This window comes from Semicossyphus pulcher, unplaced genomic scaffold (assembly GCF_022749685.1).
Source record: "Semicossyphus pulcher isolate SPU_LCO1_2020_fin unplaced genomic scaffold, fSemPul1.0.p SCAF_16, whole genome shotgun sequence".
NCBI classification, from domain to species: domain Eukaryota; kingdom Metazoa; phylum Chordata; class Actinopteri; order Labriformes; family Labridae; genus Semicossyphus; species Semicossyphus pulcher.
In genome coordinates this window covers 24,191,095-24,211,226 of record NW_027211670.1, presented here as the reverse complement: position 1 = coordinate 24,211,226, position 20,132 = coordinate 24,191,095, and the positions used below count along the sequence as shown (strand labels likewise).

Below are 20,132 nucleotides of genomic sequence, written 5' to 3'. Positions count from 1 at the left end.
AGGTGAATCTATCTGTCATATTGTCTGATAATGTGGTTCTCTTGTCTCCTCTGCAGGCGCTTTACAACTCCATCAAGAACCAGAAGCTGCAATGGACACTGTAAGTCTTTTCATCTTCTCCTCCTTTGTGACTGTGTTCTTTTAAACACACACACACACACAGAACAGCACACACACACACACACTCATTGTCCTGAAGGGCAGGAAACAATAAGAGATATTGATTAACTTGTTAGCATCCTCATTAATGACGTGAGTGTTGTCTGGCATGTGAGGGAAACATTAGTGTGTCAAGGGTTGCTATTCTGGATCGCAGCTCCGGAGCGCCTCAGAGATGCCAATTAAGTCACTCGCTTTCCAAGCTTTGTTGCCATAGTTACGGCACCATGGATACGACTCCATAGCTACCGCATCGCTCATTCCATCCCTGTGTTCTCTCAGCAGCACACACACACACGAACAGAGAGATATACTGTATATACATACACAGGAACTACATTTGTTTCGGTGTGTACAAGTTGGAATCAGTGTGTTAAAACATGAAAATAAAGGAGAAAGAGACAATGCCTACATAAAGGGAGAGAGAGAGGCTCCATTTAAACGTCTCTTTACCTGCATCCTGTACAAAGGTGTGACCACAGCCTCCCACTACCTCTCCAAAAATAGCTGCAGCAGCGCTCCCGAAGCAGCTGAATAAAAAGTGGTCAGAGGAGCAGATCGAGGAGGAGATCCACAGAGAGGCAGTCAATCCAGTTCAAACATCTCCGCTGACATATAGACGGCTATTTAAACACTCGCCGCCGCACAGGGGGACAGGAGAGGTGTCATTTTTAGACACGTAAACAGCGTCGAGCACAGAGAGAATCCACCTCCAAACAAAATGAATTACAGATTAAGAGGTTCAGCCCACAGCAGTCTGGTTGTGTTTTTTTGTTTTGGGTTTTGGCAGCAGAGAGCTGCACATGTTCATTTTTAATATTTTAGAGTTGGAATAGAGTAAATTCTGTCTGTGCCGGAGCTCTGCTTTGAAAAAAGCCTGTTTGCAAGCAGAGCTCAGTGTCACTCTTTGCCTCCTCTTTCACACCCTGCTAGCTCGGTTGATGCATATTTCATCACACAGAGGACATTTCTTCACTTGCAACTCATTGACTGAGATCACAACACGATGTGACAGATACTGTTCAGCTCTGTGTTTAATCTGAGGCTTTAAAGCTACCACAAACACGAGTCCACAACAGCCCTCTAACTGTGTAACGTAGGGTGTAATGTACATAACAGTGAGCATCTAAAGAGTGCTAGATTGTACTATTCATCTAAAATCTAAATAATGCTCTTTATTGTTTTGTGGTAACTAGGAGGATTTGTTTGGAACATAATAAAAAACAAGACACGCTGTGCTTTATAAACCCAGTGACTGCATCCTCACGGGAAAAGTTCTGATGCTCGCGGGTCTACAGCGTTGGCAGAAGTTTAGCACTAGCTAATCGTTTTGCATTGTTTCATAGCTTTGAGAACACATCGGAGCGTCTCAGCTAACGTTGCATGATTATGCTAACTGCTCCGTCCATCCATCTTCTGTCCTTCCTTACTTCCAGCCTTCTTTCCTTCCTTCCTCTTTTTCTGCCTTCCATCTTTCCTTTCTGCCTTTCTTTCTTTTTCTTCCTTCCTTCCTGCCTTCCTTCCTTTTTTCTGCCTTCCATCTTTCCTTTCTTCCTTCCTTCCTGCCTTCCTTTCTGCCTTTCTTCCTTCCATCCTTCCATCCTTAATTTTTTCCTTCCTTCTTTCCTGCCTTTCTTCTTTCTTTCCCTACTTCGAGCCTTCCAGCCTTCCTTCAGTCCTTCCAGCCCTCCAGCCTTCGTTACTTTCTAACTTCCTTCCTGCCTTCCTTTCTGTCTTTCTTCCTTCCATCCTTTATTCCTTCCTTCCTGCCTTCCTTCCTTCCTATCCTGACCCAGAGGACTCAAACTAAGTGTTTGGGGATGTATTACACGTTGCTGTGCAGATGAGCCAGACTGATGTCAATCAAACATGGTCGGCCACGCCCACACAAACTGAAGAGCAAACTGATCTGTTTTTAAATCATGTTTTCTGATTTATATATATTATTATATATTTTATAACATGTCCACTCAGATTTTTGTGGCTTCTTAATGAGACTCTTCACTTTCTTTCATTGATGCATTTAAATTAAATTTCCAGGAGCTTTAAATGCAGCTTTAGTCTCGTGCACGTCTTGTCGGGGAACCATCTGTTTGTGTATTTGCGTGTGCAGAATGTGATCACAGCACGATAAACTATATTCTGCTCTGTTTTATTCTACTCTATATGTAGAACAACCAGCATTGATTTACTAATTTACTCTCAGATTGAGGCTTTAAAAAGAACAGCACCACACAGTCCTGCGATCGAGGTGTGATTTCAGACTCTAAAACAAACCGCTCGCTGTGATTATATGAATACAGATTGTGCATGTGATATTTGCCGTGTACATCTCATTACAGGTGTGTGTGCTTGTGTGTGGGCGCGCAGTTTAGTGTGTATTTTGAGAAACGCACACCGATGAGAAACACAAAAAAAAACACAACACAGCGATGGATGTTATTTCACACCCCCACAGAGAGATACACGCACATGGCCACTCTCGACGGTGCAGTTGGATGCACCCACATGTTCTCCTCTCGCACACACACAGAACACAGACGTATACAGAACACACATGCTTCCTCATTGAGGAGCGGGGGTGGAGAGCGGAGGGAGAGGTGGTGGTGGTGGGCATAGTGCAGAGAAAGAGAGACGCAACAAGTCAGAGATGCAGAATAAAAACAGGTAGAACAGGGTGGATAAAGGATGCGATGAGGGCGAAGCGTGCAGGACATTAAATTCACAACAAGAGGCGCAGAGACGATCCATCTGCTCCTTTATTCCCTTTATTCCGATAATCCCTGCTCTCCTCCTCCCTCAGCCGCTCTAATCATCTCGTCTTACTGTCGTCTGCTGCCTCCACCTCTCACCTGCAGCAGGAGAGCAGAACGAGTAGAATAATCTATCAAGTGTCTATACCTGAACTCAGATACACCATTATCACCATAAACTTTCAGCCAAATTCATTCATTATGACCACCTGCCTAATATTGTGTAGGTCTGCTTTGGCCGCCAAAAGAGCGCTGACCCGTCGACGCATGGGACTTTTTCACAGCGGACATTTTTACATCCAACTGGAGGATAAACGCAGGTGTTGATAGCAGCGCTAATGATGGCTGTATTCCATTTAGCTGCTTCAGTTTCATGCTCCTGGTTGTGCGCGTGCTGACTGCCTGTCATGGCTGTCTCAGACACCTGAACCATTGTTAAAGTTATTGTTAACACCTGTGCTTTTCCTCCAGTTGGATGTTAAAATGTCCTCCGTGAAAAAAGCCCATGGATCGGACTCGTTTGTCCAGCACATCCCACAGATGCTCAATTAGTTTGAGATCTGGGTAATTTGGAGGCCGAGTCAACATCTTGAACTCGTCGTCGTGTTCCTCAAACCATTCCTGAACCATGTCTGCAGTGTGGCAGGGCGCATTATCCTGCTGAGAGAGGCCACTGCCATTACTGTCTCCATGAAGGGGTGCACTTAGTCTGCAGCAATGTTTATGTAGGTGGTACGTAAGTTACATCCACATGAACGGCAGGACCCGAGGTTTCCAAGCAGAACATTGCCCAAAGCATCACACTGCCTCCGCCGGCTCGCCTTCCTCCCATGGTGCATCCTGGTGCCACGTCTTCCCCTTTTGGAGATGCTCTGACCCAGTCGTCTAGACATCACATTTCGGCTCTTGTCAGAGTCGCTCACATCGTTACGTTTGCTCATTTTTCCTGTTTCCAACTCATCGACTTCAAAGACAAGGTGTTCACTTGCTGCCGAACATATCCCACCTACTGACAGGAGCCATTGTAACGAGATGATCAATGTTATTCACTCGACCTGTCAGGGGTCATAATGTTATGGCTGATCGGTGTACATGTATAGTGTGATATTAATGTTAAATGAATGACGTCCGCTTGCATCATATGAAACTAAACAGCACGTCCGGCTGTCAGAACTCAACATCTGACCCAAATGTGTCTGAAACACTGAGTGATGAACGTCTGCAGTCAGATGGTTTCAGGTTTAATCCATGATTTGTCCACTTTTAGACTTTCAGGAAACTTTGGGAACGTTTGTGTAGCAGAAAGAGGAGATCTGTAGTTTGTTTGTAGCTGTGAAAAGAACTTATTGAGAATAAAATAAACAAGTTTTGGTACAAAAAGGAAACGCAGCAGCTCTCTACGTGATCTAAAGGTACATGGATACGAATGATGAAATGCTTTGCCATCTTTGTGTGTGTGTGTGTGTGTGTGTGTGTGTGTGTGTGTGTGTGTGTGTGTGTGTGTGTGTGTGTCTGGGTGGATGGATGGATGAATCGATGTCCTCGTTCTTCCAGCTGTGTTTGTAGCGTGTGTTTTTGGTACAGTGACTCGTGTCGCAGGTTAAACACAGCAAATCTGTTTTGGCCGCTGATGCAGCAACATCAGCACCAAAATCCCAGAATGCACCTCTTCCAACAGGCCGACCTGCCCTTCCGTCACCTCTCCCCTTTCCTGTTTCCTCTTCTTTTATTTAACTGCCCTTTCTTTGTCTTGTTTTTTCTTTTGTTTCTTTTCTCCTCCGTTCTTTTCATTTCTCTTTTGACTTTACTTCCTTTCTCTTCTCTTTTCTTTGAGTTTTCTTTGCTGTGCTGCTTTGCTTCTTCTTTTATTCTGTGAACTCCTCTCTTTTCTTTTCCTTTACTTCCTCTTTTGTTCTGGTATCTTTATTGTCTTGATTTTCTATCTCATAATTCATTTCCTCCTTTTCGTTCCTTCTCTTTGTTGTGTTGTCTGCCTTTCTTTTCTATTTTTTCATTTCTCTGTTTTTCTTTTCTCCTCCCTCTTTCCTCTATTTCTTTTATTTTGCTTCTTTGACTTTCTTTCTTTTTTCTATCTTCTTTCTTGAAGTTTTCCCTTTCTCATTTCTTTTCCTCACTTTCTCTTATTCTCCTCTCTTCCTACTCATTTTCTTTAAGTTCTTTTGGCTTCCAATTCATGTCTTCCTTTAATTCCTTTCTTTTTCTCCTTCCTTTCACAACCACCTCTCCATATCCTTACCTTTTCCTCTCCTCTTCCCTCTCCTCTCACTCTTATTATCGTGGATATTATTCTGCCATCTGAGGAGGATCATCATTGTCTTTTTTCTCCCCCCACCTCTCCTCCTCTGTCTCTCTCTCCCTCCCCCCTCCCTCCCTCCCTCCACTTTGTCTCTGTGTAGAACAGGATTCAGTTTCCAGGCAACAGGCTCCGTGCTCATTGGCTCCGTCTCTGCCTCCCCGTCTCTCTCTCTCTCTCTGGCTCCTGCGCGGGGTTAACTGCTGTTATGTTCTGTTGGTTACTCATAGCGTGGTCTCGGGGGGGTTCGGCATCCAGCCATTTTTCTATTTTCGGGCTGAACTTTTGCACGGGTGCCGCCTGGTGAGGTAACAAGTGGGATTGCCGTGTTTGCTCGGCAGGCGGCTGCAGAGACGCTCGGCGATGCTGCCTGAAGCTTCGATCATCCTAATGTGACAAATCCCTTTAAAACAGTAAAAGAAGCACGTTCAGTGAATTGTGAGGGATTATCAGCAGAATGGGATTAACACCGCTGGAGTAATGTGTGTAGTAAGAATTGTCTGTCGTTCAAATGTAATACAAAACATATTTCTGGATTCAATTATGATTCTGACTTCTATTTTATAATATACACGCTACATTATGAAAACCAGAATCGGGAATAATATATAAGATATATATATTGTTATACATTTTATTGAAGTATTTAAAAGAAGAAGATAAAGCATGCGAGAATACATGCATTGTACTCCAGTGTATAACAGTATGTGAAAGTAGTTGCATCATCCTCACTGAAAACCTCCTGAACATGATCAGGAGGAAGATGGACGATCACAAGCCATCGAACAAAGCCGAGCTGCTCCAAGAGCGGCCGAACGTCACCCAGCAGCTCTGTGACAGACTGGTGGAGAGCACGCAGAGATGCAGGAGAGCTGTGATTAAAAACCAGGTTATTCAGCAGATACTGACCTGTGAACTCTTTAAACATTCTGTTGTTTCAACATGAACTTGTTTTCTTCGTATAATTCGAGCTTTTGCTTCTCTTGGTTTTCTTATCCAGTCGTCATTTTCTACAATTAAAAGACCTGAATGAGAATATTTGATTTCGAAGTAGAGAGAAATGTCGTTTACGATAAAACAAAAGTAAATTTTACACAAACACAAACCGATAAATAGAAGAACCAGAGACAAACATATTTTTGCAGTGGTCTCTGGAGCTGTATATGATATAACACATTGTAAGTAATGATAATGCTGATAAATCTCCAAGTGTTTTAAAGTGTAAGAATAGTATAAATAAGAAATGTAAATAGTTTAAATTGTAGTATAATAGTATAATACATAAGAAATGTTTTTATGCAGCGCTGGTTTAGCTTAGTGGCTAAATCGTGTGTTGCATGTACAGAGGCTCCGTCCTCGATGCAGCAGCCCCGGGTTCGACTCCCCGCATCGGCCCTTTGACGCATGTTGTCCCCACCCTCTCTTCCCCTGTTTCTGACACTGTCCACTGTCCTTTCTCTTTTCATAAAGGCATGAAAGGCCCAAAAAATCATCTTAAAATACATTTAAGTATAAATAAGAAATAAAATCGTCTTTATAGCAACAGTCAGAAAACAAGTCTTTAAGATTTTCATGTAACCAACAAATGAAAAAAATAAATATAAAGCACGGGACATTTTGGTAATAAAACAACAAAGACATTAATATGAAATAAAAAATATAAATAAACAAGAATACACATTAAGATAAAAACATGATTGATGTTGAACATTGATGATATAACTAAAACTAAAATGTAAAATAGAACACTTTGCAAACAGAAGAAGGGGTTGGTGGACATGAAGATTAAATAATGAATGGGATGAATAAAACTTTAAGCATGGTGATAAAATTGTAAATAATAAAATTAATAATAAAAAGTAGCTATTTAAGAAAATATAGTCATTTAAATCTAAAAAAAAAAGGATACAACAAAATCTTTCATCTTCAGAACTAAACTAATCAGTATTTGATTAAAAGACACACACGCACACACACACACACACACACACACACACACACACACACACCATGAGAGTAGTTATTAAGACATGAAGCTGCGTTCAAAGACGGCCAGAACTGAGCAGCTCATCAGACTTTTCAAACATGGCTCCTTGAGGCTCGACTTTAATGAGCGATGTGCACAAAAACTTCACATCCAGCAGCAACAACTTCCCTTTAATAAAGATTAAAGCGTCTGAAAATTAAATTATATTCCGTCAGCGCTCCAGTTTTCACACTTTAGGTCAGCAGAATATTCTCCCTCGCTTTCTGAGGTCAATAACCGTCTCATAAATGTGTTGTCTACTGCAACATGCGTGTCTCATCAGATGTCCATGATGTCTCCATTGAGGAAGAATGTTTGGAATAAGACATATTACATCGTTCTTTCGAACCTCATGAGGTGTTTAAAGCTGCGATCCTTACGTAGTGTTTGAAAATTAGTTACACTAAAAGCGTGTCCTAGTCGTGTTTGGACGTGTGCATCTCTTTTTACTCTCCCCTGGAAGCAGTTTTAGTTGTTGCCCGGGCTATTTAGCGTAGCTTAGCATACTTAGCATTTTGTATTCATTGTCTTTGGTGCCTCTGCAGAATCTTTTTCTAAATTCTGCACGGGTGTTTGTTGCGTTGATGTTTTCTTACATGTAATTTACGTGTTGTTTGTCTGTTTTTTTGTGCTTTCTGAAGTGGTAGTACTTTGAGTCCTCAGGGCCACCGTAGTTTAAATCACTGAATTATCTTTAGCAGATTAACTTTCCCCCCATTACCTCTGTTCCTTTATATTTCTTTCTTTTCCTTTAAATTTCTTTCTTTCCTTTATATTTCTTTCTTTTCCTTTATATTTCTTTACTTTGTAGGTGAAGAAAGAGGGCTTCCTCTCTCTTCTTGAGTCTCTAAATGTTGCACAGGAACAGTAGTGTCTCTCACCTCGGTTTCTTGTGAGCATCAAGAGGAGGAAGAGCAGCAGTGATGCGTCTGCATTTCAGAGAGGGCTGTGTCCCCCCCTGGGTAAAGATGCCCCTGTTTCTCACCTCAAAGCCGCGATAAGATCGATGGTGTCACTCTTTAGCTGCTGTACTTTTTGATCAAGGAGAGAGGACTGCTTCTCAGGAGAGCACAGGGAGAGGAAAACACACAATTAAAGCTTTGAACACAGCTCCATTCACTCAGGTTTCCCCCGATACACAAAGCTCTGCAACAAAACCTCTGCCAGGACGAGATATTACTCATGTGTTCTGTATGAGATGAAAGTTTCAGTGAGTGTGTGAAATCTGCGGACCTCTTGTGTAACGAGCACACAGTGAGAGCAAGCGGACAGGATGAATGACGATGTGTTTATTCGCGTTGCTAATGAGACATGACACATAAGTGTTGATCATCATCGAATCTGTCTTTTGTTTTGTCTGCACAGCGACGAGGAGGAGCTGCGGAAGTCGTTCTCGGAGCTCGGGGACAGCCTGTGCGACTCCAACGCCTCCAAATCCATGAAGCGGGTGGGCAGCAGCGGGAAGCCCCTGTCGGAGGAGGCGGAGCCCTCGGGAACGCTGCTGTACAAGAACGGGTTCCTGGTCCGCAAAGTGCACGCCGACTCGGACGGCAAGAGAAGTACGAGTCACATCACGAGTTACAAAATTCATTCTCGCCCGTCCAACAACAAAATGTCACCTCGAGGTCTGTTTAGCAGCACTTTGTTCAGCAGCTTTGTTGACATTATTCCTCTTCTTTTAGTGCTGCAGCAAATATCCTCAATTATACAACTTAAAATAATAGTAACTTTTTGTACACAGCGCCTTTTCAAACAGTTTGCAACATGCTTTTCCAGAGGAAGCAAAATCAGGAATCAGAATGCACCAGAGATGTGGACTTGAGACTTGTGACTTGGACTCGAGTCGACTCAAGTCACTGTTTTGATGACTTGTGACTTGACAAAAAATAAATGACTTGAGATTTGACTTGGAGTTGAGGCATGATGACTCGGATGACTTGCGTGTGTTCATAAGTTTGAATGTTAGCTGTTAAATATAAAATGATAAAAGTTTCTGTGTAACTATCAAGTATGTACGCAGCACAAACTGGGAATCATGATTGGACGACTCACAAAGCTCCTCGGTATGTGATTGTCATGATTGGATGACTGTCTGTCAGTCAAACTCCTCGCTATGGCAACACGCAACATCAAAGCCCCCAAAGAGAAGCCTCATCAGTCGAACTCGTTACTACTTAATATGGTCTCAGAGCAGACCATCATCATGGCTGCGTCTGTGCCAAGATAATACAGATACAATTTACTGTCATACTTTTTAAACAGGTTATATAAACTGGCCAATAATATCATTATTAGACGGGCTGCTAACACCTTGTGTTTTCCCTTTATAAAGACCGGATACTACAGGTAAGAGTGCTGGGTCTTGGGTGGAAAAAAAGTGACTTGACTCGGGACTAGACTTGCCTTAACTAAAGACTCTTGACTTGACTTGACATAACTCGAGACTTGCTTGAGACTTGATTAAAGATGACTTGGTCACAACACTGGAATGCACCATAACAAAAAAAACCCCGGCAACAATAAAGCCCAAAAGAATATCTATAAAGTTTTACCAGGAAATACACAACCCAGTGTCGTGCCAAAGTGTTTAATAGACTCGCCAATCCACTCGAGGAAACTCATGTTTGTGCTACTTTTTGCCGAGGTGTGAAAAGTGTATGAAGGTGTAAAACCAGCAGGGCCGATAGCTACAGAAGCAACAAAGGAATGACATAGAGATGGGCATTTCAAGCAAAAATACTCTTCAGTGTTCACTGGGAACTATTCGAGTGTAATTCAAAGATTGCATTCGTTCATTTTGTCGAAGTACTTCCACACAGAACTCTTTGACGGCTGCAGAAGTCTCTGCATTTTGTCTCCGCTTCCAAATCTCACAACGCCACACCCGTTTTACCGGCACCTGGCACGGATGCTTTCTTCTTCTCTTGTTGTTTAATGGCGGTTAGCAAACAGCTTTCAGATTCGCTACAGCCACCGTCTGATGGTAGGACCGCATTACAACCAGGCGCCGGTAAAAACAATGTAAAAAATAGACGAGAAAATATTCGCATGAACTTTTTGATTTTTTTTAAATGAATGACTATTCAAATATTAAAACTCACAATCCATCCCGAGAATGTCGCATAAAGAGCAACAAAGGGGCCAGTGTTTGTGTCCCATGTGAAGCTACGCCTACTTTCATTGTTTTAATGATGTATTTTCACCCAAACCTTCTTTTCTTTTCATAAAAATGCAGTTAATATAAAGGTTATAATCTAAAAACACCTAAACAAAAACACAGATCGCTTCTTCCACCTGTCCATCACCACAAACTGAAAGACCAAACATACAGCCTCTGCTCCATAAAATTAACTTTAGTTCTCCATTCAGTCGTTATGTTTTGCACTCCGAGTCGAATGAGACGACCAACAGACCAAAGACTGTGTCATTACCAATTTCACACCAATCCTCAGTCATCAGTGATCAACCCAAACATCTCCACTTCTGTCGAGGTGTGAAAACGACTCACGGAGAGGACAGCACAATAATCATCCGGCGGTTCATTCAAAGCAAATAAAAACAGACTTGAAGCCAGTGAATCGTCCTTTATATGTTAAAATATTCATGGAGTTAAAGTGTTTACATGTTTGTTTATTTACCTATTCATGTCTTTTTATTTATGTGTCCTGCATGATGTTGTTTGTGTGTCTGTAACTGCAGGTGTAGCTTTAACACTTTCTCTCCTCCTCACAGCACCGAGAGGGAAGAGAGGCTGGAAGACCTTCTATGCCATCCTGAAAGGGCTCATTCTCTATCTGCAAAAAGTGAGTCGTTAACAATATTACATTTTTAAATATATTATTTAAGCCGTTGTTTAAGGTGTGTCTCAAAAGTGGAATGACACTGCAGAATGTAGTGCGCCTTCGTGGCACCTCTCAGTACGTTTTATGATACGTATATATTTTTTATGTGTCAGACTGTGTGAGAAGCATTTTGCAACAGCTCCTGCTTGATATTCATTATTCAACCTTTAGAATAACAGGTGACTTCATCTCCATAAACAGTCTGTTTCACTCACAGATTAGTAAGCAGGTGAATCTTTATCCCTGAGGTGCAAAACAAAAACGCTCTTTTGTAACGTGTCACCTGCTTACACACAGCCTCCTCAGTGCTTTACTTTACAACATTTCCAAGGGAGTCACTTTATTAAGTCGGTTCCTGTTGTCTATTGAGTGCTCTGGCATGATCTCCAGGTCAGCCAGTCATGTCCTGGCACTGTGCAGAGGCCGTGCTGTGCTGCGGTGAGACCTCTGCCAGCAGAACAGGCTGCCTCCAGAAACAACAACAACATCGATCAAGCCGATGTTGCATTTTTGAGCCTGTTGTTGCACCAAAGATTTGTTTTCTTGTGCTGAGTATTTATCCTTCATGCCGGTATGAACTTTAATAAGTGTGAAGACCCCTTTATGTTCATCGTGGTCAATTATTGTCTCACCAGGGGGAGTACAGGCCCGATAAACAGCTCTCTGAGGAGGACCTGAAGAACGCCGTGTCCATCCACCACTCTCTGGCCATGAAGGCTTCAGACTACAGCAAGAGACCCAACGTGTTCTACCTGCGGACCGCCGACTGGAGGGTCTATCTCTTCCAGGCACCGTGAGTCAATCCTCCAAACCTACAGTGTGCAGCATGTGTGCATGGATAACTGAACAGTATCTGTTGTATGTTTTTCTTTTTCTGACCTGTATTTGATTCCCAAACTTAACTTTTTTGTCAAAAGTATGATGTCACTCCTGCCCGAGTTTATGTACCGTGCTCCCCCACACGCCTTACCAACTCAGGGTTTGTCATCAGGAGCATTTGTTGCTCATTGTTTCACTGTATAACTGGGTTAGGCGCCTCAGTACAAATGGAGGGAAATGTTACAGCTGCAGCACACAATCAATGTGTTTGCATGCGCAGGAATAACCAGGTTCCTGTAAATCTGTGTAAACGCAGCACATCAGTAATCACATTTCTGCCCTGAGCGTATTCTGGAGACAGACAGAGCGGCGCTGTCCTTACTGACTCATTGAGACTGGGGCTGCTTTGTGTTGGTTCTGTTGAGCTGTGCAGTCTTATAAAACCCCCGACACTGGATTATATGAACCTCATACACATGTAGTTTAGAAAATCTACCTGCTTGAGAAGCAGACTTTATCCCTTATAGTTCAGTGTAAGTTAACACTTTTTTAAGGCAATAATATTTTCAAAATTTCTTGTAGAAGAATAAATAATGGACGCAGCCACCGAGACATCAATCATTGGCTTGTCTTGGTGTTATGAAACATTGAGTTTGGAATTTTGGTTGCTGCCAAGTTGTGACAATAGGATGAAGCTGGAGAGGAGAGCGTTTTCATAGCTCTTCAGTCTGTGCACGTGGCTCGTTCATTAGCTGGTGATATACAGTGAATTTCTATTTGTGGTGGTTGCTGACCAGATTTGTTTATTCATCAGACTAAAGACGCCACGTGATTTGCCACTTGCTCATATTTGCATGAATAAATCTTTGCAAGGTACCGAGAGCGACGGACACAACCAAAAGGTTGAATGAATCAGCTAAACTGACTCCTAGCAGACAGCTAGCAGCACCCACATGACATTCAAAGCGCCATGCCCCTGATTACGTATAACTTTGAGCCTTAATATAATTAAAACAGGTTAGTTACATAGATTTTCACCCCGTACTGTTGTCATGAAGAGAGCAATGAGCTACAGAGTCCAAACCCTTTTTGGTACCAGGCTGTAAACATGTTTATTTCTGCTGTAAAGTTTGACATCTCAATCAGACCTAATGGGGATTGACTCGCCTTTGGAGGCAGCCTCCAGTGGACACTCGAGGGACTGCAGTTTTTGGGACTTCATCTTTCAGCCCTGTGGGTTTGTGTTTGGGCTTGACTCAGGCGAGGTTCAACATCTGGTGGAAAGACTGAAACCAGAAGAGTGGAAGCGGAAATGTTCACTGTTTTGGAATGAAATGTTCAACAATCAAATGTGCGTGTGACAGTGAGGTGTCCACATACTTTTAACCATGCGGTTAGCAAACGACACCTGAGCACCAAACCTCAGCTAACAGCATGCAGAGCCAGCTGTGCACATGAGCCCACGCGGTGAGCAGAACACACGCAGAGAGCTCACGGATCAATGCTGCACGCTCACGTTGAACAGGGTGTTTATAGTTGCGAGCGAGGTGGAGGTGTGCATGTGTGTGTTATCAGGATCCAGGAAGTGGCACATGAGTGGCCACATGTTTCAGCCCCCTGGAGGACCGGCTCTGTGCTCCAGTTGCAGCTTGCATTTGTCCCAGATACTGAACCCCTCTCTGTGTCTCTCTCCTCTTTCTGAATCTCTCTCACTCTTCCTCTCGCTCTGTCGCTCCCCGGAGATTTGAGCAAGGCAGTCTGATTCAATCTGATATTTCTCATGGGGCCCTAATGGCTCTGTTAGTGTAAAACAGGCCCTTTTCTCTCACGCATTAATTGGCTCCAAAATAAGTTCTTTGTCAACAGCAGGGCTGCGCTCTCTGATAATGACTCCTTTGATGTTGTTAGTTGCTGGTGTGAGCATGCAGCACCACAGAGAGCGTACCTACTGTACTACACTGTGTGTGTGTTTAAGACCTGTTAGTAATCTGTGTGTTTGTGCCTGTTGTGGTGTGGGCGTGTTTGATCCATCACAGGAACGCGGAGCAGATGCAGTCCTGGATCACACGGATCAACACGGTGGCGGCCATGTTTTCAGCTCCTCCTTTCCCAGCGGCCATCGGCTCCCAGAAGAAGTTCAGCCGGCCGCTGCTGCCGGGGACGATGTCCAAACTGTCAGAGGTATCTTAATGTTCGTCCTCGAGCGATCAGACTGAACCTGCTATGAGTTCAGACTTCATCATCAGAGCGAGCCGATAGAAATCTTTCAAAATAAGAGTAATGATCTGTTCTGTGCCGCCATGTTTAAAAGTCTTTGACACGTCATTTTTCACAACACAATGAAGAAGTAATTAGAATTAAATATTCATGAATAAACACTCCACTTAACACTAATGTGATATATTATTATAGGCAACTGTGGCTGTGATTGAAGGCATTTCATCCCTCATGTCGATTTGTTTTTACAGCCACAAGACACAAAGTTAATCACGCCAGTAAACAGCCTGATAGCAATGAAAGCTTTTCCAGTCCATCACTGCCATCATTAGAGGGCTCTGTTTCTCAGCACAACTTTAGTTTTAACATCTTTCTCTTCTTATAATACAGATATTGATCGCGTGGTGTTTTGGCCTACTGGTTAAAAAACAAAGCAAAAACAATGCAACATTTCATTAGGAAGTTGATATCTGTGTGTAAAAAGTCCACTCAGCTTGGTCCTTGAGTTACAAAACATTGTAGGATAAGCAAATGAGCTGCACAGTTGTGAGTGACGGTCGGTTATGCAGTCTGATGAAACGGGCAAACATGACAGCAGGCAGGTGTTCCCTTCACCTCCCTCATGGTGATCAGTGTTGACTCTGTGCTTCACAGGAGGAGCAGGTCAGGTCTCATGAAACTCGATTCAGAGCTCTGTCCACCGAGCTGGCTGAGCTGCGCTCCTACCCTCCTGATCGCAAGGTCAAAGGTCGCGAGCTGGAAGAGTACCGCCAGCGAGACGAGTATCTGGAGTTTGAGGTGAGCAGAGAGAAAGAAATGGAAAAGGCAGTGAAGCATGAAATCATTTTTACATCCCTGTAGCTCTTTCATCCGTCCAGTCCTCACTCTGTCTCTCTTCACTCCTTTTATAGAAAACACGGTACGGGACCTACGTCATGCTGCTGCGAGCTAAAATCCGGAGTGGCGAGGAGGACCTGTCCGTGTTTGAGTCCCAGCTGCTGGAGGACAACGGGCTGCAGCGGGCTCACTCCAGCCCCACACTGCAGGACAGCAGCCTGGCCAGCCAGGTGAGCCAGGCCAGCAGCACCCGGGACGGAGGAACCAGCAGCAAAGCCAGCGCCTGCAGCAGCAGCACTAAACCCCGACAGGAGGGTCAGAGACACAGCTACCGGCAGGCCGTCAAGAAGTGAGGCGGGGCGGGGGTGCCGGGAGCGGCACAGCGTTGCACTGCCAACACAGGCTGTCTCCCTGCATCGGTTTTTATTTGAGATCCAGGAGGGTTCGGAGCTCTGCTTGAAGGGGGAGCTGGAGTGAGGGTCTACCCCACGCCCTCCCCCGACCACGACGCCCCACCCGGCACCCCGATCTTCTCGTCTACCAGAGGAGGGCTGGGAAACACCAGCCAGGATGTTGGTGCAGGAGGTGGGAGGTCACAGATGTGCAGAGACGAGGTGTCTTTGAGAACGGACGCTGGGTGCAGCAGCAGACTGATCTGCAGTGAGACAAAGATAAAGACGGTGCTCAAACACTGAACACCGGACACGGACGAACATCCAGCATCCTTTACTTTTCTCCCCTTTTGTTCTTTCAAGGCACCTCTCCGGCCGGCCACGTGTTTCTCCCACCTTTTTCTTGACTTTTCGCTCAGTTATGGGACCAAACATTTTAAAGCATCACATTTTAGACGACTGATGATTTGATTTCAGTTGTTTTGAAGTGTGAAAGTTACTGAACTCTTAAAGCATCACCAGGTCTTATGGAGCCATTACATTCCAGCTCCTTTTTTTGCCACATCCCCGCGGTGTGTTCACATTCCACTCAGGAGCAGGACGTTACAGCTTTGAGCTCCTTTTTCACTGAAGGTGGTATGAAGACTGTGCACCACGTGACGATGAAGGGTGTGGCTGCAGAACGCAACAGGATGAGATGGTGCCGCTCGTCTCTCCTCTTCTCTCCATCACTGATGGCCATTTAGAGGCAAACACATCAGTAGAAGTTGCTCCTGGTGTGCAGCGATGTAACTGCATCTCATGACGAGATTTTATTTTGTTGCTCTACTTGAACAGGCGATCTCTTTCCGCTTCTGTCCCGTGGTTGTGCTTCTGTTCTCTTTCTCTTTCTTGGCTGAGTTTGTTTTCTCCAGTGATCCGCATGCCTGCATCCAGCACAGCTTCTTTTCGGCCTTTAACTACTCTGAGGACAAAGTCGTTCTCTCTGGGGTCATTTCTCTTCATGCCGGTGCCATACCCAACATGTCTGTACTTATAGCCCCTCATTTATACCCCCCCTATTTTACCACTCACCAGGCAGACCCTGAATGTTCTTGTTTTTTCGATATTTTTACAGTATTTTACAGACGTTTGTTGATGTTGAACCTTATTCCACCTGTGTATGTCAAGTGTATGATGAATATTGTAAAAGGAAATATGTTACCCATACTCTTTGTAAGCATCCAGGATATGTTTGTATATATAATGCACCATTATATTGTAGGATATATGACGACAAAGTATATTTACAATATATTCAACACAGTATTGTGAAGAAGCATTAGGTACAAGTCCAAAACGCGCTACACGATAATCATGTGTTCTTTTCTTACATGGTGGTGATAATTCAGCACAATATGAGTATAGTAGTGAAGCCTATGTACCTATCAAAGATTAGTAAGAGATCAGAGGATGTTTTTGAAAGGATGGAAGAAAAAAAAAAGATGGAGGAAAGATGGAAGAACGGTTCCAAAGATGGCGCATGGTTCGCTAAGAACTAGCATGATTTTAAAGGGATCAGGGTGTAAACTGTGGAGATGCATGAAAACGGTGAAGAATGTAAAAGATGATTTAACGTCTCATTCAGGAGGGTTTTAATGATTTCAGTAGCCATACACACCTCATAGCATCATCGATGTATAGCCATTTTCTACTCAGGCTTTAACACCTTGAGCAGCTGCAGCGCCGGCGTCCGACCAGCAGGGGGAGCTGTTCAGTTTTTCCAGCCATACTCACACCTGCTGCACCTGCAGTGAATATGCATGACGTCGCCCGCTCACCTGAGGCCGGGGATGGAACCTGCAGGGCTAAACCAGACAAGAGCTGTTTGTATATTAAACTCTGGATGTCACGTCTGTGTGAGTGTGTGTACACGTGTGTGCGTGTGTGTGTCTCTGTATGTGAGTGTTAGCGTGTGCATGCTGTGACTGCGCCGGCTGTTCAAACCAGACAGTTTCACGTCGTTTCTCCATCTTTTTATCGTGTATTTTGAATTTGTACATTTTTTAAGAAGGGATCATTTAATATTCAGGCTTCAGCATATCATCGTGTTTGCCTCTGAATCACGTTCTGCCTGCAGTTTAGAGTCAGCTTTCAACAAGCCAAACAATCAGAGCGTTTCTTCTTTTCTTGTCTGGTGTGATATCAAAATGTAGGTTTGGACTGTTAATCAGACTAAAGAAGCAATTCGCTGTTTTTCACTTCTTTCTAACTTTTTGCCAACCGAACAATTAATTTGACGTCAGTTTACTCTCATCTACATCTTTCTCCTCCTTCACCTGTATCTCTTTTCAGTTTGGTGGCTTTACATAAAGTTTATGTGGATGTCGTCCCATCGCTCTGTATTTATTATAATGTTTGACTCTGCTGTTATTAATGTGGCCAAACTGTCAAAGGTCAAACAGACTCGTGTTACGTGCCATTTAGGGATAATGTCTTTTCATTCTGCAAGACTTAATGTGTCTCTTCTCATGTTTCATCCTGGACTCTGAACTATCAGCAACCTTCAGTTCTGTTACTTTATAATGGAGCTTTTTGTGGACGTCATCATTTGATCGCATCCTCCTCCTCACATCGCTTAGCACAGATGAACATAAACAGCAGCAGTTTTGGAGTTTCCTGTCACACAATTTTTTTTTTATGAAAAATTTCCTTCTAAATTTAATATTTACTTATCCAAGCACTTTATTGTTTTTATTTTTCTGTTGCTGTTTTACAAGTCAAGAATAAACGTTCAATCTTAAATGTAGGACTTCATGAGAGCTGAAACAGGAAGTCATTTAAAAACAAAACTCATCGGCTAAACTGTTTACATTTCTACAAGAAACAACTTCTCAGACTTAAAGAGTTGCTGCTTTTCTTTGAAATATAAACAGAAAATTACATGTTTTATTTAGAAGAGTCGTATCACATTTTAATTAGCTAAATGATTAAAGGAGGAAAATAACCAGCAGATTTATCAACAATAAAAACAACCATGTATTTCTTTGTCTTTTTTTAAAGAATCGACTCAACTGTTGGAAAAAATTATCTCAATGGAATTTTTTGACGCGGACACTGAAATAAGATCCTGTAAAAGATCTTGTAACTGAAGCTGCGATGATTAATCGATCAGTCAATTGAAAGAACATAAATTGCCAACTATGTTTTTAATCGTTTCAGTTATTTTTCACGCTTAATTTAGAAACTTTTGCAAGTTCCAGCTTCTTGAATCCCCAGAATGTTGTTGCTGTTCGTTGCCATTTATGAAAAAGCATTTGGGTTTTGGACAATAAAAGCAATTTAAAGACATCAGTTTGGGCTTTGGAAAACTGTAAGAAGCATTTTTCACCTTTTCTTATAAACCAAACAATTCATCTTGAAAATGTTCTGCAGATTATTCCATTCCAGATTATTCATGAAACTTCGTCAAATCACCTCCAAATAGTGCCATTACTGCGCCTGACGGCATGTGATGGGTATTCTGGGCACAGGCTGTATACACTCCGTACAGTATGGATGGACGTAGTATATACAGGGAGGCAGCTCCACCTTGACAAACTCTCCAAGGTCCACTCCCCCCCTCATCTCTCCTCCTCCCCCTTCATGTGTTGTCTCCACTCCCTCACATCAAAGAGCAGCTGCAGGATCTCCGTGGCACTGGTTAGCATGGAAATGTCTGGTTCCCCTGGGTACGGCTCTGTGATGCTCATGTGAAAGTCACCCTGTGGTTGGATTTTTTACCTCCGTTACAGCCGCAGTGCATGTCTGCAGCCGTCTGCACAAAGTGTTCCCTACAGCGTGTCCATTGAAGCCTCATTTCTGAATGTAAATAAGCATGAGATATTACGGCCTGCGTTCATTTATATTATGGTTAGAGTATTAAACGAAGGGTTAATATATAAAGTAGGTCGACTTTTTCTTTTCCTGTCCTTGAGCTCATGGTCATTTCTGTTGTTTTGTTTGATTTCTCTCAATGTGAATGAAGGAAACGGTTTCTATTTAACGCTGTCGTATGCTGTTGTTGTTCTAGAGAATCGAGCCAGCTCAAACAAATCTTTTTACACGTCGAGGTCTGATCTGATCCATCTCAGTGTTTTTTAGACCGGTGCAGGTTCAGTGAGGCTTTGTGCTACACACACAGTGAGCTACATGTGTCACTGCCTTGTTTAAAACTCACCAAGGAAATGTTGTTCGTGAGCTTCTCTTTTTGGGAGGCAGAAGATGAAATAAAAGTGTTTTGGAAGGTTAGCTGTGTCTGAACGTTATTGTGTGGGGAAAAAAGAAAACACATTTACTCATAAACTGTACGTAAATTAGTAATTAACATTTCTACGTAGATGTTTACTTAATGTAGGCCTATTGTACCTTTGCTCTTCCAATGAAGCAAACATACAAAATACAGTATTTTCTTTTAAGTCTTGGCTTAACATCGATCATATGCAACATTAAAAAGCTGCAAACATATTAATATATCAGCATTAATTGCCCAATAATCTAATATACAATAATACGTCACCGACAAGAACCAGAAATACTTTCTACGGCTACTTTTTTACCTACTTGTTATTCTATTCGGCACTGCCTCTTTTTATTCAACCCATATACACGTTATATTTTATTCATCTTATTTCTCTTTTTTTTTTTTTGTAATTTAGGAGCAATCTGGCATTATAATTTTCTTTGGGATAAATAAAGTTGTATCTTATCTGAATTTAGATCATTTTAACTTACAATTTGATGATAATATTAACT

At 42.8% G+C, this 20,132-nt stretch overlaps 1 protein-coding gene across 3 annotated transcripts in view; it reads left to right on the top strand.

Moving 5' to 3' along the window:
• LOC138594032 (PH and SEC7 domain-containing protein 1-like) overlaps positions 1-19,628 on the top strand; it is a 71,160-nt gene extending 51,532 nt beyond the window's left edge. For all 3 annotated transcript variants that reach the window (XM_069665123.1, XM_069665124.1, XM_069665125.1), the window contains 7 exons: positions 57-100; positions 8,618-8,811; positions 10,985-11,055; positions 11,730-11,887; positions 13,950-14,094; positions 14,785-14,928; positions 15,042-19,628. In XM_069665123.1, coding sequence (XP_069521224.1) covers positions 57-100; positions 8,618-8,811; positions 10,985-11,055; positions 11,730-11,887; positions 13,950-14,094; positions 14,785-14,928; positions 15,042-15,320 — 1,035 coding nt within the window. In that variant the 3' untranslated portion in view covers positions 15,321-19,628. The remainder of the gene's footprint in view (positions 1-56; positions 101-8,617; positions 8,812-10,984; positions 11,056-11,729; positions 11,888-13,949; positions 14,095-14,784; positions 14,929-15,041) is intronic.
• Positions 19,629-20,132: the final 504 nt, after the last annotated feature.